At 40.1% G+C, this 22,717-nt stretch overlaps 3 protein-coding genes and 2 gene segments (V, D, J or C); 3 read left to right on the forward strand and 2 right to left on the reverse strand.

The window, feature by feature from the left end:
• Positions 1–1,544: 1,544 nt before the first annotated feature.
• On the reverse strand, positions 1,545–22,707 carry sult4a1 (sulfotransferase family 4A, member 1). Of its 5 annotated transcripts, XM_077501007.1 has the most exons (11): positions 22,577–22,707; positions 15,233–15,389; positions 10,589–11,034; positions 7,328–7,704; positions 6,979–7,109; positions 5,923–6,003; positions 5,543–5,647; positions 4,007–4,133; positions 3,825–3,919; positions 3,505–3,643; positions 1,545–2,883 (listed from the first exon to the last, which is right to left on the reverse strand). In XM_077501007.1, the coding sequence occupies exons 4-11, from the start codon at positions 7,494–7,496 to the stop codon at positions 2,747–2,749; spliced, it is 984 nt and encodes a 327-aa protein (XP_077357133.1). In that variant the 5' UTR covers positions 7,497–7,704; positions 10,589–11,034; positions 15,233–15,389; positions 22,577–22,707; the 3' UTR covers positions 1,545–2,746. The 5 variants fall into 5 exon arrangements, with proteins under 5 accessions (XP_077357133.1, XP_077357135.1, XP_077357132.1 ...); XM_077501009.1 differs by lacking the exon at positions 5,543–5,647; XM_077501006.1 differs by having other exon boundaries at positions 3,825–4,133.
• On the forward strand, positions 8,855–15,518 carry ttll12 (tubulin tyrosine ligase-like family, member 12). The gene is made up of 14 exons (XM_077500990.1): positions 8,855–9,117; positions 9,523–9,695; positions 10,558–10,756; positions 10,888–11,047; positions 11,549–11,682; positions 11,789–11,865; positions 11,953–12,069; positions 12,765–12,953; positions 13,188–13,299; positions 14,046–14,197; positions 14,409–14,490; positions 14,589–14,657; positions 14,892–15,030; positions 15,258–15,518. The coding sequence occupies exons 1-14, from the start codon at positions 8,977–8,979 to the stop codon at positions 15,407–15,409; spliced, it is 1,896 nt and encodes a 631-aa protein (XP_077357116.1). The 5' UTR covers positions 8,855–8,976; the 3' UTR covers positions 15,410–15,518.
• LOC144004084 (Ig kappa chain V-III region PC 2154-like) lies at positions 15,663–18,230 on the forward strand. The segment is given in 2 exon segments: positions 15,663–16,638; positions 16,704–18,230. Coding segments are annotated over 2 exon segments (447 nt in total).
• On the reverse strand, positions 18,391–19,820 carry LOC144004079 (uncharacterized). The gene has a single exon (XM_077501011.1). The coding sequence runs from the start codon at positions 19,270–19,272 to the stop codon at positions 18,532–18,534; it is 741 nt and encodes a 246-aa protein (XP_077357137.1). The 5' UTR covers positions 19,273–19,820; the 3' UTR covers positions 18,391–18,531.
• Positions 20,500–21,540, forward strand: LOC144004085 (T cell receptor alpha variable 38-1-like). The segment is given in 2 exon segments: positions 20,500–20,955; positions 21,025–21,540. Coding segments are annotated over 2 exon segments (423 nt in total).
• Positions 22,708–22,717: the final 10 nt, after the last annotated feature.

Raw genomic sequence — 22,717 nt, forward strand, 5'->3', positions numbered from 1 at the left:
CTTACACTTCCTGGATTGTCGTCATAATGTTACAATTATAAATGGAAATTAGTACATTCTGCAAATAAGGTATACGTTCATTCAATTTTAACGCCAGCATTCAGTTGGCGTTAAAATTAAAAATCTAAGCACTGCAGCACCATATAATAAAGGGAAATATCCATGTTTCTTATTTCAAACCTGTACAACCTTTGGGAAAATAAATTAAAATAATCTGGGCACATGTTCGGGTTTTTTTTTTTCACAGCCTCACTCGAAGCTGTGACTGGAAAGGGGGGAAACGCCCAAGTATTTGTTTTTACCTCTTACTTACTTAATCAAATTAAAAACAAACAAACAAAACAAACAACTATTTTTAATGACGCTTGAGTGATAGACACATTACGTAAGACGTTTTTTTTTTTTTTTTTACTTTGCTAACTTTACTAACTACACAAGAAAGAAAAATACCATTACATAAACTGCATTTATAAAACTATAAATTGACTAGAAAACACATATCACATATAGCATTTGCTCTCAGGCAACGAAAATTGATATTGTGAAATACAAACTTATGGTAAATAGGAATGATTATAAACTTAGAACTTATAGCCAGTAAAATGACAAGCTAAACAAATAAATGCTTTGCCCACACAAGGTACAACATGGGAAACATAAATAGCTCACCAAACGGGAGATAATACTCTTGGAACCCTAACAAAAAAAACAAAAAAAATGTGAATGTGACAGCTGTCAATCGGGTCTTGCTTCACACAGACAGCAGCAGAATTTGATTGTGTCTCGAGCAATCAGCAGTATTCTCACCACAAAATGTTCAATGGTATTTTTACCAATTCCTTTATCAGTCCAAAAATGAAAAAAAAAAAAAAAAAATGCTTTACTTATAGGTGCTCAGTTGAAATCAAACAAATCTGGGTGTCATCTTCAGTGTTTCCAAATTGATGCTGGAGATTTGTGGAAAGGCCTCCATGACGTCCATCTGAAAAACAAATCACGAGGTTTGATTTGTGGGGTTGACAACATTGTTTATTTTTGCAAAAATCTGTGCATGAAAAAAAAAAAAAAAAAAAAAAAAAAGTACAAAATGAGATATTAATATAGACGGTAATATAAAAGCATGTAGTGTAATTACTTGTGGTCCACAAAGATCAATGCAGATATTAGAAAACTACTAAACAAAACAAAAACGTCCAAGGTGAGTGAATAGAAAAATGGTCAAAAACATTGAGGCTTTCCTTCAAACTGTGCTGAAACAGAATTTCTTCTTTGGTACTTCAGCAAAAGCAACATTAGTGACATCTAGTGGAAGAGTGACGTCAACGCAATGAAGAGTGAAACATTCACTCGCTTATCTTTCAGCAATAAAAGGAAAAAAATATAAAAAAAAAAATATATGGATGTACATTTAAATTGGCAAAGCTGCCATAAAAAAAAGCTTCTTTTTTTTTGTTTGGATGTTTTTTTTATAAATGAAACGGACAAGCGTGCATTTTATAATGGGAGTACTTGTTAGCAAACAACACAAGGACACAAGGCAGGGATGTATTTACAACTTTTTTTTTATTAAGAAATAATAACTTAGTTTTAGGCAGCTCCTCTTCACACTCACTATTTTTCCATTGAAACTTTTGGACATCGCTTTCCACTGGTCACCAATACTAACACACACACAAAAAAAACAACACAACAGCAGCAAGAAATTGCTATCGTTTGTTGGCTATCACAAGTTAGCATCACAACAACTTGTCAACAGTGACGGCGACCAAACCAGTTTTGGCTTTCAGTACACACAGTCGCGATGAAAGTCATCCCTCACTTGATATTTGCAGAACAATACAAGCTCCCAAGCAGCATTTTGAAGCAGGTACCGGGTTCAATTTACTATAACATAAGGATACCTTTAAAAAAAATAAAAAATCCAGGAAAATTAGAAGGTTGTAAATCCATCACTTATGAAATAAATGACTATATACAGTAATGAAAGCAGATCATCCTTAACAGGGGTAATACTACACTGTCTGGAATATTGTAGGTCGAAATACATCATTTTTTACTAGGGATGGGCGAGTATCGATACCAGGTATCGGTATGGGGCCGATAGCAGCCTTTTTTCCAAGTACTCGAGTACTCGTGACGCAGACGAGTACAAGCGAGCGATGGCAGAGGGGGAAGACGTGAAGTGAGTCCTCCTTGCCTGTAAGTGGCGCTAGCTAGCTTGCAGCAGTTTTTCACCAAAACGTCACCGGTTTGGAAATATTTCAATATTGTCAATCTTAAACTAAAAGAGCATTTTTGTGTTTTATTTTGAGCCTATTAAGACTATTGAAGAGTGACTGTGCTGTTTTTGTTTTTGTCAAAATGAAAGGAAATATTTTTGTTTAAAAATATCTTTTCGTGATTTTTTTAAATTTGTCAAAATGTACTACTGGTATCGGCAGTTGGTATCGGTATCGGCCTGGAAAAAAGTGGTGTCGAACATCCCTAATTTTTACAATTAACTCATTCTCTGCCATTGACGACTATAGACGTCAAAGATTGCTTTAATTGGATTGGCAGTGAATGAGTTAAACAACTCATACACAGTTATGTGAAAAAATGTGCGTTTTTGTTTTGTTTTTACCTGATAATCACGAATTGTAGTTCACGTCGCTCGATGACATAAATATGTAAACACAGCAACGTATTCAGTGAATGGACAGATGTACAGGAGCACAAGGTTTAGCATGAACTGTACTCAAGTGGATTAAAGGCTGGGAACTGGCCTTTCTCCAAGGCAGAAGTCAAACTTCAGGTTGGAATTTCCCATCTTTTGTCTGTACACGGCATCAAACTTTTCATTCATTGACACGGTAAAGACGTCCTTCCACAGACCAACACGACCTGCACACAGCATATACGATGAGAGGGAAGGTTAGGCGGAGTGGTAGTTGTTTATTACATTAACTCATTGGCTCCCAAAAACGTATAAATACGTCATATTTTAAATGTTTTAAGTGTCCCAAAGACGTATTTATACGTTTTTTTTGTTGTTTTTTTTTTATGCCAGAGCATAGAGAAGGCTTTGATGCAGTCTCTCTACTGCAGAAAATGGTTGAGTGGCAGCAGAGTATAAGAGATCAACCAGGCCATGTTAAAACAGTTTTCCCACAGTGCTAAACAGAATTGTGAAAAACGATGAAACTTAGCGATGTTCTATTGCTAATTGCTGCACAGCGGAAACGGACAGGAATATACTTTTTTTTTTTTTCCCCTGATAATAGAAGAGACTCTAATCTCTCTTTTGGTATGTTCCATATTTTTATAGCAATAGAACATAATATTTCGCGGGCCTTGAAAAATCAGTCAAAATCCAGGAAAACACTTAAGTGAAAATGAGTGAATGAGTTAATAGTAAGAAAAGTGATTTGCCATCGAGCGGCAAGAACAAAATATCATTAACTGCAGATCAGGCAGAGAGCCGATTAATAACTCAACGTTGTGTTAATTGTTGATTGGACTCACCCCTGCAAATGGACAGCGCCTCCGAACTACAGCACTGTTCAATGAGCTGGTTGCAGCTTTCCACCATCGCCTCGTGCTGAACCTTGTCACAAGACACCCCCAAGAACCAGGCTAACTGCTCCACCAGCGCCCCAAGATCCTAAAACGAGTACGCAAAATAACCACGGGAAATGGATGAGATGCAAGCGAACACAACCCGACTGTTCAAATTTGATGCCTTTTTCGATATCACCGGTAGCATGAAATTTTCCACGACCATCCTCCTCACGTAAGCTCACCGTCAACACATTTTGTTAGCACATGAGCGTGCAAAGTTTTACCTTGTACATGTCCTCATATTTCAAGAAGAGAACATTTGAGTCCATACGATGTTCCCAAAATCCCAAAACATGCTCGAACCAGGAACCATAACCAACTACAAAGAAGAGAGGGAAAAAACAACAACAAACGATATCACCAGTTTGCCGACAGAACGAACGAACGAACGAACGAACGAAGTTACGCTTGTCATTCATGAAGCGCTGGCAGAACTCCTGAAAGGTTCCTCGGTAGCTCATGGTCCGAAGAGATCGATGGAACTCAAAGTAGGATACGACCAAGTCTTTGGGGTTACGAGCCATGTATATTATCTGGCGGGAAACCACAGAAGAGGAATTTCATTACATTTTGTTTTTTTTATTTTGGGATTGTTCAATGTCTTGATTTCTATTTAATATGCCAGTAAAATTCTAGACAATTGATAGAAAGTTGCACAGGATTAGTTCACGATTTCTTCCAAGTCAAAAGTTTACGATAAGCGAGTCAGAGTGCGTAGAAAGATTAGGAGGGAAAAAAAAACAACAAAAACAGTAAAAATATCCAGGAAGAGATAAAAGCCTTCGCCAAGGTTTAGTCAACATAATAGATGCTTTTAGGTCAAACTAACTTTCATTTCAGTCATCCTGTGTATGAGCATTAATTAGCTGAATTTCTTCCGGGTGAGCTGCCAACTGGCCCACATTGGTTGCCATCTTGTCAAGGAACACGGAAAATCACGTCCAGTCTGCAATTGGGCTCTCGTCGCTTGAGTCCGAGCGTTGACGACACGCCGCTGTCATCGTTTTGCCAGCTTTGATGGGTCTAATAGTGATGCCATTGCCAATGGCAACTGAATTTTGCAAAAAAAAAATCTCAAAACTGCCAACTCCAAACAGCAATTTTGCTGTTTGACAAAAAAAGGGTGGACAGGCATCTTCCACTTCGACCACAAACGTTCCATCTATACAAGCAGATTCCTTTATCAATCACAGTGATAGTCCAGCTGATTAATAACTCATTTGCTCCCAATAACGTTTAAATACGTTTTTTTTATGTTTTAAGTGTCCCAAAGACGTATTTATACGTTTTTGTTGTTTTTTTTATATATGCTAGACAGAGCATACAGAAGGCTTTGATTCAGCCTCTCAACTGCAAAGAACGGTTGCAGAAATGGTAGTTATTACACAAACGGCCAGCAGGTGGCAGCAGAGCAAAGGAGATCAACCAGGGCCATGTTGAAAAAAAAAAAGCTAAATTACTTACAATTTTAAATCGATTTGTGAAAACTGATGAAACTTAGCTCTCTTCTAATGCTAATTGCTGCAAAACGGAACCAGATAGAAACATACTTTTTTTTCCTGAGACTTTAATCTTTCTTTTGATAGGTCCCATGATTTTATAGCAATAGAACACAATATTCCGTGGGCCTTGCAAAATCAGTCAAAATCCAGTAAAACAGTCGGGAGCGAACGGGATTGCGAAATGTGAAAATGGCTGGGAGCCAAAGAGTTAATTCCATGACTTTGATTTTGGAGGAAAATGCAACAGGAGGCTCAAGTGATCGCTTTTTATGCAAAAAAAAAAAAAAAAAAAAAAAAGACTACACAAGACAAAGCCAGTGAGCAGGAAAGATAAGGGAAGGGAAGGCGCAGAGTAAAAAGCATCTGAAAGAATACATGGGAAAATTATTATGACTTAAATAATCCATTCCACTGACGGAATGATGGCGCTCAGTACTTACAGATAGTTGGGAAGGGCTGTGACTCATGCAAGAAAGCCACAGTCCATATCTGGCCTTCTCGTTTTTTGTTTTATTTTTAAAGCCAGGCCCAAAAATTCCAGACAACTGAAATGATTTCAAAAAAAAAAAAAAAAAAAGTAAATCTACATCTGAACAATTTAGTGCCACATTTCTCTCTGCAAGAATCTCACTGTTCATTTCTATAAAGCGACTGGACTAAAGTTTTCATTCAAACAGCAAAGTCCGATTGATGCAACTTGGTAAATTCAACGATGTTGAGGTTTCGGGTCTGTCTTTGGATTGCAGCATGATAAGCTAAGAAAGAGGGTCCATTTTTATTTTTTTTATTTTACCTAAGAAGAAACCAAACTAAAACTGACCTTAGCCTCTCCGTCGTGCATTCCTGTGGGGAGGAATCGGTAGGGGAGATGACTTTTGATGAGACGCGGGGACGTGAGTTCCTGCAGGAATGGAAAACATTCTTGTGAAGAGGAACAGTCTTGATAGTTTTTAGTTTAATGTGATCCCACTTGAAATTTCAGTCGGGTTTGTGACGCTCGTAACGGTAAAAATTCAAATCTTATTAACTCATTCACTGCCATTGACGGAAAAAGACGGCAAATTATGCATTTTTTTTTGCTGGTCTGGCAATGAATGTGTTAATAAATAACTTAAAAAAAATCAAAGTGGCCCTTGCAGCTTTCTATTTTTCTGTCTGAGGCCCTCAGATGAAAAAGTTTGGACACCCCTGTTGTACATTATAGCAACAATTTACAATTGCTTCATTGATTTTTACCATGTTTAACTCATTCACTGCCATTGACGGAAAAAGACGTCAAATTATGCATTTTTTTTTGATGGTCTGGCAATGAATGTGTTAAAGTGGTAAAAAAAAAAAAAAAAAAGGTGTCAATTTGAATCGTATTGGATTTTAGTGCAGCATTTATATCAGGTTGGAAACTTGGACTAAATGGAATTGAAAAGTCCTAAAAAAAAAAAAAAAAAAGGGGGTTATTTTGTGACCATTGGAAGTTTTAGTTTAGTTTGTTCATTTTTCCTTTCAAACAACCGAAAAGAAAATTAGGGCTGGCGGGAAGAAACATGAAGCTTGACTTTGTAAATGTGAATCTGGACATTTTGAATGTTGCCATTGCCCCAGCAAAATGAGGGCGTGCCCAACAGAAACGTTGGACAAAAGGACAAAAAACAACGACGACGGATTCAACCCTGCGACTGCAACATTTATGATGCGTGTGCCGTTTACCTGACGTGAACCCCCTTCAGAAACCAACAAACTTGAATCAAACAGGCCCGATGTGAACCCCTGAGCTGGTTTTTGCAGTGAAGAAACACTCCCAAGCATGCAATTCATCTGCCTTTGCTGAGCCCGGATAAGCAGAATCAATGCTAATCGGATTTGAAATGAAATACAAGACCTTAATGATGTCCAAGCCTGGTTGAGGGTACTCTAAGACAGGTAACTGCTCATCAATGTTCATAAGGCCAATTTCATCAGGGTCGGCTCCTTGACTCACAAGATAAACAACCTCTTGAAGGAGACTGGTGCCTAAAACAACAAAACACGTTCAAATTAAAACAATCAAACAAAAACATACACAATTCAATCATTCGAATTTTTCTTCTTTTTTTTTACGCCATTATTTAAACGGGAAACAAAATAGATGTAATGTGGCCAAAGAGTGTGTAGTGTCAATTTTGGGGGACATCCTGACGTTTGCAATTGTTGTATTACTGCAAGTGTTGCACGCCCGGTGACGTGTTTACCTGATTTGGGGTAGGTAATAATCCATATGTCGCTTCCTCTGAGGGAGAAGTTGGCGATTTCCTCCATCTTCCCTCTGCAGAAAGGCGGCAACCGAATCCCATCGAACTCAAAGTATTTGCTGTCATACTCAATCGGCGTACTTGGCGTATTGACTTCGCTGTCTGCCATCGCACGGCAAATTGAGCTCTTAAATGTCACTTTGGGATGGAAACGAGTGACGACGCATCGGATGCTGCGATCGATGGTGGATTGCGGAGCTTCTTCACAGCTTCCAGCCAGGGCGAATCACATTCAAGAAAAGTGACGTAGCGCGTCTCATCGTTCCTTTTGCAAGGCTCAAAGATGCGCGCACCTGCGCATATTCTGCTGATTGAGGCTAATTACAAACATACACCGGTATTAGAAATCAGATATTTCCCATCCAAGTCGGCCATCATGAGCTGTATAATAAGTCACATACACTGACGTTATCTGTCGGCCCTACCCACATAAACATTCGTTCATTCACCAAATACTTTAGAAGCTTAAGTATTTTATTTAAAACAACGAATCAAAAATAGAAACATATTCTGTTTATGAACAGGGGCTGAAACATGTTTGTCATTAAACTAAATTTCCCTTTGTGTGAACAACAAATGTACAAAATAAACATTCCATAACAAACGACAACAAAGTATACTCATAATCGCTAATTCCACATCTGGGCAATTTTAGCATTTAATAAAATAAAAGTAACTGTTGTTGCTTATTTTGTCCATTGGAGGGCGCACTGACGCATTTTGAAATTGGCTGTTTGACACAAGTGCACTTGTCAAGGCTAACATGCAAAGTTTCAGGAATAAAGTAAAAGTCAACGTCACATAAATGTTGTACAGAAATATTTCAAGACTGAATAGTGCTAATTGACCGTCCACAACTTTCAAGTTCAAAAGAGGTGAATTAGGTGAAAAGCAACCTTTGTATTTTTTTTTTTTGTACTGCTACACAGCAAAAATAGTTAAATGACAGGATTACATTTTTGGAAGTTTATTTTAATTCCCAAAGTGTAATTTTAACATTTTTTTTTAAGACTTAAAGGGTGACCAGATCTGAAGTAGCTATACAGTTGATCTCATTGTGTTAGATCAACGCAGACGGCTCTCTCGCCATCTCGTCTTATTTTATTTATTTTAGTAAAGAATTCGATGAGTTATGATGAATTTATTGCGGCCAAAACTAGTAAACACACAGAGGTCCCCCGAGTGCTCCCGGTTCAAGATGGGGGATAGTTCCGAACGCACCCTAGATACGCCCGCCAAGCAGTCAAGCGCTCACACTGAGGTGCCTACGTGGCGGCCATGTTTGAAGGGGCAATTTACATTGAAATTATATCCTAGCTTGCACATTTTCAAACCAATTTTCACGCAGTTTACTTTTTTTTTTTTTTTTTGGTCTATGCTAAAACATGTGCTCGGCTGTTAGCAATTATGCATCAATACAAGCCCGGAAGCTCGCCTAACGTACACACACGCTGACGACATTGCCCCTCCTTGTTTATTACGCGTCATAAAAGGGGCACGTCGTGTCTACGAGTTCGTATCTATGGGTGGAAATAATGCTACTCACTTCCGGGTTCCAGTAAAGTGGGAACATAGATATTGCTGTAAAAATGTCAACAATTGCTGGCGAATCCTTAAGGGACGAAGATGAAGAATTTAAAGCCTTCGTAATTTTATACCACAACGCATTGCAAGGGTCAAGGATACCTGAAACCTACTGGAGGAGCCTCCGCCATAAACTCACCAACGAGGTCAGTGTTTAAGTTTTCGTTGCCCCAGTAAAGTACCGCACCACGTGGTAACGTCAGCCCATATCAATGAATTAATTTAAAAAACAATTGATTACTAAAGCACATGACCTAATCTACAGCCCGCACTCCTCTTCACATGAATAATGTTCTATATGTGCTATTTAAATACAGTTTTTCGGGCAAGTGACACGGTTTGAAACATCCCAGTAATTCTGCACAGTTGACAGGGAGCACATCGATATTTTTAGCTGAAACACGTCAGCTGATCGAAAAAGGGCTTCCCTGCGTATTTTTTATTTTTTTTTTTTACATACAAATCCTTGCACCAGGATAAGGTGACGTCTCAGTGAGGGAATGTGTCATATTGTTTACACTAAGAGTGATATTTTATTATTTTCCTGATAGATTTACGATGCTGGCGAAGTGTTTGGAATCATGCGAATTCAAGAAAATGATGATGATGATGATGATGATGATAAGAATGTTGAGTGCATGGATGAGGACAAGCCTGGAACAACGATGCACTCCAAAGTGGTGGTTACCTGCAAGAGTGGACTGCAAGCTTCACAGCCTACAAGGTATGGCCAAAATTCACATTCCAAATGATTATGCAATAAGACCAAGGGATGACCCTTATAGTTTTGGATTTTTTTTTTTTTTTTTAAATAACAGTTTTAGGTTGTACTTAGTTTTTTATTTTGTTTTTCCAAATGCAGCTAATTCGTTTTCAGAGCTGGTTTGTTTTTAATATTTTTCTTTTTTCTACCAAAAATGCTTTTAGTTTATTTTTTGTATTAATTTTAGTTGTTTGGGGGTGCATTTCTCGTGTACAAGTTTAAAGAAAACATTGTGGTCGTGTTGTGGAGTAAAAATTAAAAGTTATATATATATAAAACAAACTTAAATCCACAAATCAAATACAACAGGTACTGTATAACAGTCCACGGACTTTGCAGTCCAATAAGTGCAGTACTGTCCCTCTCCAGAGTATTTTTTTTCTTTTTTCCTTGAAGTCATTAAAACCTTTGAAAACAATAAACCAAAGACATGTTTTTCAATATTGTAATATATGAAGTATTACACAGATTATAGAGTAAAAGATGCATTGGGCTTTTTTTTTCTTCTCCTAATATCATGCAGTCTTTTCCCTGTGTTGAAATTAGCTTGTCGGGGCATCATTATTAATTATTTTTATAATTAAAAATGACCCACAGTTGAAAATAAAGTCAGATTTTTAATGGGTAAATTTCATTATTTATTTATTTATTTATTTATTTTTATCAACTTCTGTTAGTGATTTCAGTTACTGCTTTGATATGTTATTTGAGAGTTGGTTTTTGTTTTTATTTTTGCAGAACTTATTTAAGAAACTGCGCCGTTTTTGAATGAGCTTTTAACTGAAACCCAGATTTACCCACGATGCACCTTGTGTGTCTGCAGTATTTTCCTGGTGGACCACGCTTGGACGTACCGTGTTGATCACGCTCGTCGGCAGCTGGAGCAGATTCCCGGCCTGTTGCCCAGAATGGCCGCCCTCATGGGATTGGACTTGAGCGGGAAGAAGAGCGATGCTGACGGAGTCGAGCTGGTGATGGAGCACATGTGGCTGTACAACCAGACCTATCAACTATCACAAGGGGTACAGGAAAAAAAAAAAATGACACCGCCAGTATGTGGAAGGAAAACTGTCGATAACGAGGCTGAGGATGTTAATTGTGGGGTTGAATGACATGCACTTCTTCTCCATTCCTAATCTGTTGTGATGTTCAGTGCGCGGAGGAGAAGATTCCAGTGTGGTACATCATGGATGAGTTTGGTTCTCAAGTGCGGCACTCTGACCGGCCAAGCTGTGGCATGGCGCCCTTCTTCTTTGCCGAGGCCCAAGCAGCCTTCACTGTACTCTGGCCGCTCAGAGACCTGCAAGAGGGAGGTGATGGCAAACACCCGCGCCCGTTACGCATCACACATTAGGAATGGAAAAATAGGGAATATTCCACAAAGCATCTTAATTCATCTGTTTCCGTTTTGCAGCAATTAGCATTAGAAGAGAGCCAAGTTTCACCAGTTTTCACAAATCTATTCAAAATTGTTAGTAATTGAGCTTTTTTTTCTACATGGCCCTGGTTGATCTCCTTTGCTCTGCTGCCACCTGCTGGCCGTTTGTGTAATAACTACCATTTCTGCAACCGTTCTTTGCAGTTGAGAGGCTGCATCAAAGCCTTCTGTTTGCTCTAGCATTAAAAAAAAAAACCCAAAAAACGTATAAATACGTCTTTGGGACACTTGGAACATTAAAACATTTACACGTTATTGGGAGCAAATGAGTTAATTTATTCTTTTTTTAACTGTAAACTATCAATTTGAAGCAATATTGTAAGCGTAAAATCAGGAGCTAAATGTTTTACTCATTTGGAATTATTTCGTTCCACAGATGAAGTAACCCGTGACTTTGCATACGGTGAATCAGACCCTCTAGTTAGGCAGTGCCGTTTGTTGCCATGGATACCTGCTGATCTACAAGGAGTTTGTCCAAAAACCACCGAGCCAGCAGATTCATACTACGAGGTGGGGACCATTCCTGTGTGAATGCATAATTTCCTTATTTGGTCAAATTGCATTTCATTATTATTCAATGCACGTGTTCTCACCGTTGTGTCCGTGCGACATCTAGATGGTTTTTCAGGAGAACAAAGAGCAACTTCCTGTGGAAATTCAGCCCTCACCACTACCCAAGGACAAAATACTCAAGTATGTATCATAACATGATGACAATCCTTCTAATGTCAGCAAATGTCAAGTTTTTGATTTTGTTATCGTTTCCAACATTGTTTCCAGGGTGTACTCTGAAATATCCCAAGTGATGAACAACTTGAAGCATGTACGTTTCCAGCTGACAGAGAACGAGGAGGAGGCGGACGTCATTTGGGGCTATAACCACATCAAAGATTACAGGTTGGGAGAAGAGTTACACTCCTGCATGACAGAGTGCATTTTACTTCATACGATTTCTTGTATTATTTTAGGGTCTTACAAAAAGAGTCTATTGCTTCAGACTGCAAATCAGCAATTGCTTTGGAACGACATACTTAACTCATTCACTCGCCGCCATTTTCACATTTCGCAATCCCGTTCGCTCCCGGCCGTTTTACTGGATTTTCACTGATTTTGCAAGGCCCACAGAATATTGTGTTCGATTGCTAGAAAAACATGGAACCTATCAAAAGAACGATTCAAGTCTCTTCTTTCATCAGGAAAAAAAAAAAAAAAAGTATGTTTCTATCTGTTTCCGTTTTGCAGCAATTAGCATTAGAAGAGAGCTAAGTTTCACCAGTTTTCACAAATCTATTCAAAATTGTTAGTAATTGAGCTTTTTTTTTCTACATGGCCCTGGTTGATCTCCTTTGCTCTGCTGCCACCTGCTGGCCGTTTGTGTAATAACTACCATTTCTGCAACCGTTCTTTGCAGCTGAGAGGCTGCATCAAAGCCTTCTGTATGCTTTAGCATAAAAAAATTTAAAAAAAAACAAAAAAACGTATAAATACGTCTTTGGGACACTTAAAACATTTAAAAAAAAACGTATTTACACGTTATTGGGAGCAAATGAGTTAATCATAAAAAATGTTGCAAACGTCTTCCTTTCTGACAGAAAGCTGAGCGTGGAGCGACCTCACGTGCTGCTTAACCAGTTTCCCTGCGAAAACCTGATCACCGTGAAGGATTGCCTCGCTGCCGTGGCCCGGAGGGCGAAGGCTGCTTCCGAGGTCGTACCCAAGACTTTCAACCTCCAGACGGAACTTCCGCAGTTCATAAGGCACTACCAAGAGAGACAACAAAGGTTGCTATTTTTTATTATTTTTTTACTATCAACAACATTATTACCCTTTGTGCTAACATCATCATCATCATCACACGTAGGTTAGTGGTTCACAAAGCCAGATAAATACCAGAACCGTCTTAGTGAATGAATATTTAATTCACCGCGGGCAAATAATAATAAAAAGATGGTTATCTTTTTTGCTTGCTAGTTTTTTATTGTTCTAACCAACCTGAGATTTGTTTTGGATTTTAGTGGCCAAGATAACCACTGGATATGCAAGCCATGGAATTTGGCCCGCGGAATGGACATGCACATCACCAACAATCTCAACTACATCATCCGACAGCGAGAGAGTACACCAAAGGTATTGTTAGCCCAAACTCTTTGTATACAGAAAGAAACACTTTTTTTTTTTTTTTTCCCCTTCAGAAATCAAACATTATTACACTATTAGTCCAAAGTAAAAATTAGAATTTTAGGACCTTATAAAATATAAAAAAAAATGTAAGTTAAAATTATACCTTTCCATGAATATCCTGACTATTGAAACACATAACTTACATATTTGCATGATGAACGGCAACTGGGCTATAAAGATTAGGGATGTAATGATATCCAATCATCACGATACGATATTACGATATGAAGGTCACGATATGATAATTATCAAGATATTGTGGGGGCGTTGGCGATATTTAAAAAAAGATCACATTATTGTTAAAAAAAAAAAAAAAAAAAAGCACAATATTGTGCTTTTGTGCATAATTGCAATGCATATAAAGCACCTACAATCTCCAATAAAAATATTGAGGCAGTTACTTGCTAATGCAAGCACACATTGATCACTTCACAAGCAAATTCGGTTCCCCTTCATCTGACAATTAGCATACATTTGAAACATAGAAGGCCAAAACATCCCGACTAAAAAATGTAATTGCACTAATAAACTAGCCACTAGAGGGTGCTAGAACTGCACAAATGGAAATCAACCTGACTTCTTTTTTTTTTTTAACAGATGTGTTCCTTTTAAATATTGTGAACATGACGACGACGATTTTCATATCGTGACATCCCTAATAAAGATTATTATTATTATTATTTGAACTTCAGGTAGTGTGCAAGTACATCGAGGACCCGGTGCTATTTGCGAGGGAGGACGTTGGACTGGTCAAGTTTGACATCCGTTACATGTTGATGCTACGCTCTGTCAACCCTCTGCGTCTCTTTGCCTACAACGTCTTCTGGTTGCGTTTTGCAAACAGGTACCGTATGATTTTACAGTGAATGTAAAAAATAAATACATATTTTGTGATGTGTAATAATTAGAGGCCCAGATTCAAGAATCACAATTGAGAAAATCAGATGCTCGTACTGATGTAGTTATGAGCCGAATTATGTCTGAGATGACCAAAAAAAATCACGCAAACATTCTGTATATGTCGTAGCAAAACATTTTTTCCTCAACCTCTTCAGACCGTTCTCCCTGGACCATTTTGATGACTACCAGAAACATTTTACTGTCATGAACTATACAGAGGGGGTGGAGTTAAAGCAGGTACTTTTCGATCCATTTTTTTTTCATTGTTTACGTTCTCGTCGTCACATTAGTTGCTATCCAAATGAACCGACGACGACGACGATCTCTGTCTCCAGGTTCACTATAACGAGTTCATCCCCATGTTTGAAAAACAGTACCCCCGATATACATGGAAGGAAGTGGAAGTAAGTGACTTCAAGTTATTGGACTCTCATGATGGGATGTGGAAATTTGAATATGTGTCCTCAAATAAGGTCAAACAACTGTTTGGTAACTATTTTCTTGACAAAACAGGTCTAATAGCTGCTACATCTGAATCAGGCAGTTTTTTTTTTTAAGATTGAAATTTGAATAATAAAGTCACAGTGGCCAAGTACGTTTTTTGTAATCATCATCATTCTTTTCTTTTCCTCTCTCAGGCCCAATTGTTTGAAGCGTTCAAGAGGCTCTTCCAGGCTGCTTCATCTCGGCCTGCCCCATATGGAATCTGTTCATACGCGTCCTCCCGAGCAATTTACGCTGTCGACCTCATGCTGAAGTGGAGAACGGAAGACAATGGCAACTATTTGATCTATTTTTTTTATTATTAGCTTTGAAAAGTTGTATATTTTCAAGTGGAAGCAATATTTACGATCAGAAAGAGTTGCAGCTACTTGAGTATTACTAGAAAACTGATTAAAAAAAAAAAACATTCTACATTTTCTTACTGCTTGTAGAAGGATGATGCAATTTGAATCCAGTGAGAGAAATGGACGTGTACCTGTCTTGTTTGAAATCCACGGCAGGTGAGCGACTCATGACTCCTCAGATTCTGGAGTTCAACTTCAGCCCAGACTGCCACCGGGCCTGCCTCTACCACCCGGACTTCTACAAGCACGTGTTCCAGACGCTCTTCTTGGAGCAGCCTGAAGGATGCCCTGTCACACAGATCGCATGATCACGTCACGTCACGTCACGTCACGAGTCGAGAGAGTTCCAACCTCGCCGCCATCTTCTCATTTCCTTTGCGTCTTTGTGTTTTGGGAAAATAAAAATACAAAAGCACAGCTTTTCCATTCGTGCTTCCAAAAGTTCAACTTGATGAATTGGTAAGAGAGTTGACGTCATGTTATCGCCCCAAGTTATACGCCGTCGATGTGGAATGGTCGGAACCGCCGACTTCAAAGACGAGATGGCGATTCCGGCCAGAATACGCACTTTTGCTTGCGGTTTCCAAAACTTTTTACAAGTTGTTTAAAAAAACACTTTTGGATCCGGGAGCAACAGGAAACTTTCTAGACACATATCAAGATTCCCATGCGGCAAAAAAATAAATAAAAAAATAGCAATGACATCGGGTTGATTTTTGCCAATTTTGTAAAGCTGACATGAAGACTTGAATTTTCAAGTTGAAAGGCAAAGAAAAAAAAAAAAATACTCAGGGAGAGAGCACCAGGGAATTTTTCCAAATACATACACGCACACGATAAAATAAATAAATAAATAAATAAACAAAAAAATACATATAATGCACTTTCATAAGACCTCGATTTTGTCAATTTTTTAAGGTGCAAAAAAAAGGGTTGCAAAAAAAAAATTTTTTTCCCATTTGCTACTTTCGTGCGACACCACAAGTCAAACTGTATCGCTACTCGTGAAAACGAAAATCCGATGAAATTGGGGTGGTGAATTACAAAAACAAACAAAAAAACACATTTTGTCCCCCAAGTTGCCACCAGTTGGTCACTCATCTTAAGTTGCATTCATAAGTTTCACCACTAGATGACACCCTTGTACTTTTTTCCATCTTTTGACCGTTAACATTTCTTTAATGACTTTTGGCGTGAAGTGGAATCTAAGGCAGTGAGCGGATGTAAGTTTGTGCTTACTTACTAATGATAGAGTGCAAATGACGTCAGATGAACCAAAAGTAGCAAAATGAGTAGTAAAGTGTTTGCTCCCCTCCCCAGGAATGTTTATAACTTCATGGCAGTGACTTTCCGACAGTAAAAGTCAAAAGGCAGTTTTGAGGCGTGGTTACAAATGACGTAATCAGGGAGGAGCTTCATTCACGTGACCGCATTGTGACTTAAGCGCTTGAGCGCAGAAGTGGAAGCCGAGTTGAAAGAAATTCGTTCGGCATGTTGCTGCTGTCAGTTTGGCTGCTGCTCGTCGTCACGGTGACAGGTGAGTGCCGAAGTGTCACTCGTCATATAACTGAAAGCTGAATCGCATTTCGTCTCACCCCGCAGGCACCAGCGGCGGTTTGGCGCCAGTCACGAGCGACGTGTTGGCGTCATTAGGCAGACTGGTGACGCTGTCGTACGATTACGACAGAACGGCCACCGCTTCGGATTATTTCTTGTGGTACCAACAACTTCCTGGACAAGCGCCCGAGTTCCTGCTTTCCCACTTGGGAAACGACAAACTGCTTAGCGGCATGCCGGGAATGTCGGCGAGCGTGGGAAGTGGCGGGAAACGAATGCACCTGCACATCGAGGACGCGTCACTTGACGACTCTGCAGTTTACTACTGTGCTGTGAGGACCACAGTGGCGCGAACGCCACTTTCTCGTTACAAAAACATTCCCTCATCACACTTCACTCTAGTAGAGCAACAACTTACAGATGTTGCACTGCCGTGTTTCATATAACGAGCTTGTTGTCAGATTCGTCATATCATTTATATGACGATGTAAAAAAGGTTTCCCCTCATTTACATACTGAGCAGCTTTAACGTGGACAATGAGCCACATAGGTCACAAAAATATGTGGCAAACGAAACCGCCAAATCTTCACAGCACTCCAATAAAAAAAAATATAATTGATATTAATATCGATTCGATTAACAAATGAAAATCTCGATTTTTTGGCACACCCCTAATCGATAATATCGTATTGCCCATCTCAAAGCTGCAAAGACAACAGAGTCCACTCAAACTATATTTACACTATTAATCTTAAAACATGATCCATATCCAACATATGAACAAGAGATGAGGATGGAGAGAGAAGATGACAAAGAAGGCAGAATATCCCATTTATAATATGGCCAGTCTTTCAAAAGATGTCAAACAACACAACAGATTGTCCAACAAGCAAATGAGCCGGACAAACACACGTGGCCTACACAATCGAAAGCTGTAATTAATCAATCTCATATCAAAGACTGCTTTCTGAAACTAGTGTTGACCTTCAAACTACCAAATTCTAAACACTGACTCAAAACCAAGCAACATAGTACAGCCTTTAATGGCTGCTGGTTTCACTCTCGAAAAGGCACTTTTGAAATACAGGTTTTAAACAAACTACTTCTCAATTTACAGATCTGGGCTTCGCTTAACGTGTGGTGGTGATTTTGTCCGAAACCCCCACACCCCCCAGCCTGTATTTTGCCATTTTGTGTTGGTTTTGTAAACAGAACAACACTAAAGGGAGCCGACAGCACCTGCATGGAGGTAATAAGCGGCAGTAAACACAGTAAGCTCGCAACTATTAGAGCAGGTTGGCAGACACGGATTGGTTGATTGGAGGGCGCGCGGTTTTTTTTTTTTTCTGACGAACGATTGGACGACGGGAATTTGAAATAAGCCAATGAAAGCTTTGGTGGTAAAATGTGAAAGGAGCCCACGACCCCCCCCAGATTTAGCTTTTCAAAGGAGTTGTAAAGTGAATGTAAAAGCGCAACCTGCCTTTGAACTGTGTTCCTTTGTGTCTTTGTCTATGAATTGACAACCCAACAGTTATATTTTGTGCATTAAGTGTTTATAAAATAAAATAAAAAAAAACATTGTACCCTTGTGCAGTCTTTTTTTTACTGGCCGCTTTTTATTATTAATTCATTACAAACATTTCTGAATAAAACCTTGTAAAAGTTTAAAATTGGTACTTTTACTTAAGTGTGGCAGTTTGATTGATGTAGACATAAATATATGAAACAATTTTGTAGAATTGTACATCAATTTATGGCTTTATTTTTTCAAATGAGTCATAAAAAGATTGAGAAATTTCTCTTTTAAGTGGATGTGGTGGCGGCTCTTAAACTTTGGCTGGTTGAAGATGTGAAAAGTGTTCAGCTTGTTCACCCCTTGGTTTTTTTCTGGGTCTTCCGCTTGGTTTGTTTCCTGGCAGTAGATTTTTTCGCCACGGGTTTGCTCCTCTTCCTCGGGCGCTTGGGTGCCTTCGTCTTGGGCCTGGCTGCCGGCTTGGTCCTCCTTTTCGGCGCAGACTTCTTTTTTGGCGCGGACTTCCTTTTAGGAGTGGACTTCCTTTTCGGCTTGGCCCTCTTTTTCGGCTTGGACTTCTTTTTCGGCTTGGACTTCTTTTTCGGCTTGGCCCTCTTTTTGGGCTTGGCCCTCTTTTTGGGCTTGGACCTCTTTTTGGGCTTGGACTTCTTGGGCACGGTTTTCTTCTGGAGCTTCCCACCTGTGCGCCCCCTGCCGGCGGCCGCCGCTTTCTTGCGGGCGGCGGACTGCGTGGCCAATTTGAAGGAGCCAGAAGCGCCGACTCCCGTAGTCTGGACCAGAATTCCCCTGCTCACCAAGCTGACCAGGGTGGTGTTGATACGCTTGTTGGTATCCTTCACGTTCGTGCCTTTGGCCGCCAGAGTTTTCTTGAGCGAGATCGCAGACATGCCTTTGCGTTCCTTGGCCTCCGAAATGATGTCGACGATCAGATCCGGGAGCCGGCGGCCATTTCCTCCGCTCGCCTTTTTGGCCGGCGGCCTCCTCGGGCTGGTTCTCAGCGGCTTCCCGTGGCTGGTCTTCGGCGGCGCGGCCAACTGGCGCGTGACCCGCTTGCTCGCTGGTGCCGTACCTGCCATGGCTCCTCGCTGGTCGCCTCGCTCGGGACAAATTGTCGGACGGAAAGCAGGAGGCGGGACTTATACGGCTCACGAGAACCGCAGAGACTCAATCCTGCTTCCGCTCTTTCATCTTCCTCCTCGAGCGAAAATGGACGCGATTTTTTTGCCGTTTTCTCTTGCACGTTGAAGCCCCAAACCACGCCACGAATTCAAATCCACCGCCACATTTCTTATTTCGGAGTATAGTTGACCTCCTAAACTTTAGCCCCAGCTCACTTTTGTCCGTGAAAATTGCCTCGTTTTCTCAATAAAGCTTTCAAAGCTCACCGCTTGTGCATCATTCGGAGGCGACCGCTGCCACTTTTCGTCACATTTTGTCCCCAAAATGTCTCAAATTGAATCGAGGTCGCCGCGATACAACTTCGCACGTTGGAGGAGACATCCGAGCACGGTTTGAAATCAACTCCACATCGTGAGCGGTCTCATTTTTTCATTTATCGATGAAAAATGAGACGGTGGTAAACACAAGAGTTTCTCGCGGTGACCAATCATCTGACGTGTTTATTAATAGTTTGGATACATAAAAAAAAAATAAAGGATGACAGTTCTATCGATAAGTTAACAACTTTAATTTAGTTTTGCCACGTTTGTGACGTTTTTTTAACCACGTTACGTGCGTGGAATGTGTGCTCGTTGGAAGGTCGATACCAGATCATCTTTTCTCATTCGAAGGCAGTTTTAAAACATGAATTTGTTTCAGTATTATTTTTTTGTGACAGGCCAGCATAATTTTCATTTGAGTGTTTTTGTTAACTGTACAATATAATATCTCGATTACATTTGAGACATTTGCAAAAACAAATAAAAGGCCACATCTACATATATGTCATCTGTAAAATGTGTAATTTACAAATATTGATGTAGCATTATTGAACTTTACCCTCAACATTCAACATATTAACATGTGACTTGAAATTCTTAATGTATGCTAAATGCTACTGTTTTGTTTTTTTAACTTGGTTGGTTGTTCCGAATATTTTGAATACGAGTGTGTGCTTGTGAATATTCTTGTGGTGACAATTTAATTTAGAAAAATGCATTCAATGTGCAATGTGTGTATTTCATTTGAAGTATTTTAAAGTAGCAGTAAAACGCGGAACATAAAAACGAAAAAACAAAACAAAACTGAACTGTCTTTAGGGGATTAATTCAAAATAACGACGTCTGATTGGTTGGTGGTTGGGGACCTGTCAAAATTGGATTTTAGGGCCAATGTATATCTTTCTGGTCGCATTGCCATTTGCCAAAAAATGCTATTAAAAATGTATTTTTTTTTAATAAATAAAAGAGCCAGTCTTTTGCACGGATCTTTTACGTGAACGGCTCCCGAATGAACGGCTCCCCTGAGTGAGTGTCTCTCATTGACGATTTTATTGTTGGAGGGGAGGAGCTTTCCGTCAACGCTTAGTTCGTCATTATTTAAAAAATTGCCGTCAATCGCCAACAAAAGGAACATTGACGGCCTTTCCGTCAATGTTGACGAAACGCCCACGTCTGCGTCTTGCAGTGTGCACGTCGATGTCACTGAAACAGGAAATTGAAGGCTGCACCTCCTCAGACAAAAGCCAGCATTCACTTAGACTGCAAACGCAAACATGAATTGTGCACTCGTGTGTGTGCTGATGGCTGCTTGGAGTCTTGGTAAGGTCATGTGAGGTCGTCGCCGCTTTCAGCTGGTGTCTAAACCACCTTTTTGTTGCCCTCCGACAGGAAACGGTGACCGAACGGGGCAGCAGCCGGCAGAGGATGTGCTCGCTGTGGAGGGCACAACGGCGACGCTGGACTGCCGCTATGACTCCTCGCGGAGCAACGACTACATCTTTTGGTACAAACAGGAAGCAAACGCAGCACCTGAGTTGGTTCTGACCGACAGTCCGTTGCTCGGTCAGGGCAACAAGGAGAAGGAATACGCCGACAGGTTTCGTCCCGGCATGAAAGGAAACACCCGGCAGGTTCTTCTGCATATTGAGCGCGTGCGGCCGAGCGACTCGGGAGTCTTCTATTGCGCCAGGCAGCCCACACTGACACATCCGCTGGCGTGCCTGCACAAAAACCTGCTCCCACCTCATGTCGGGGGTGTGGCCTAACAGGAGGAAATGAGCTCAAATGTGGCTCATTCCGACTGCAAATTAGAATTACAGATGACAAAAACAGATTCAAACTACGTCCACCAATGATATGAACACAAGCTGTTATGATCCTACAAGTTAAAATCCAATAAAGACCCATCAAGTTATCACACACCTGTTAGACCGGTTCAAGGTTTATACTTCGCCGCTCACCAAAAGTCACCTGGGATAAACTCCAACAGATGCGCAACCCCAGTGAGGATTAGCTGTACAAATAGTGGATGGATGGATGTTCATCTGGACGATCACTCAAAAGGACATTAACATAAACAAAATTTTGCAAAACATGAAAGCAACCATTCACACTATCACTGTGTGGAAACTGAATTCAAGTTGCCTGCATAAAAGTCAAGTGAGAGACCAGCAGGGGGTGCTGACGGATATTGAACGACATGTCAAGTGCATGTCGGAGTGTTCACACATGACATGCACACATGACGTCGCAATGCATCCCGTCCCACAAACTGGGGCACAAGTCAAGTAAAAAAAATGTCTTTACAATAACATGTTCTGTGGGCCCCACAAGTCTAAACATATTCTGATTAATATTGTGTTTGTGGAACAGGAAATAAGCAGAAGCTTCAACCACAGTTCAATAATTCACAGCCCAACATTTGACAACTTTTGCCTCCTAACAGAGCAGAGAAGGTTCAGTTATGGTTCAAACGGTCTCCAACATTTCAGGCCCAGACTAGGCTCATAGCTTGCCATAAAACCTGGCTTGTATAAAAACAGGCACATTAATAATCCTGTGCACACATATGAGCAAACATTCAAAAGACAAAAACTAAAGAAACAACACAAGCTGCATTATAACTATCAGTGGCTTATTGTTCAATTATTGTGCAATATAAAAATAGAATATTATTTATATTAAAGGGTTCCCAAGAAACTGAAGAAATATCGCATGACAACACGACTTGGTAGGCTAACCTGACACACTGAACACATTCAAATGAATGGAGATGGAGGCTAGGCTATATTAGCATCTAGGCTAACACATTCAACATGGCAAGCGCAACTCAGCAATTCCGTAGTTGGCTCCGTTTCACTCGCTCGACGACTTAGTTGCATTCGGTTTTAGATCAGTTGATATTCATTTCAGCAAAACAAACAAAAACAAAAAAACATACCTGTAACAAACTTTTCCCAGCATCTGCGTCAGTATCGCCTTGCCACTTCCGCATAAAGAGAACCGGATTTCGCGCGCTCTGTCACGTGACCGCATGACGAACACGTTTCGGTGAATGGGGTATGTGCCACGAAAGAGGCGG

The sequence above is a fragment of the Festucalex cinctus genome, chromosome 16 (genome assembly GCF_051991245.1).
Source record: "Festucalex cinctus isolate MCC-2025b chromosome 16, RoL_Fcin_1.0, whole genome shotgun sequence".
In the NCBI taxonomy this organism is placed as follows: Eukaryota; Metazoa; Chordata; class Actinopteri; order Syngnathiformes; family Syngnathidae; genus Festucalex; species Festucalex cinctus.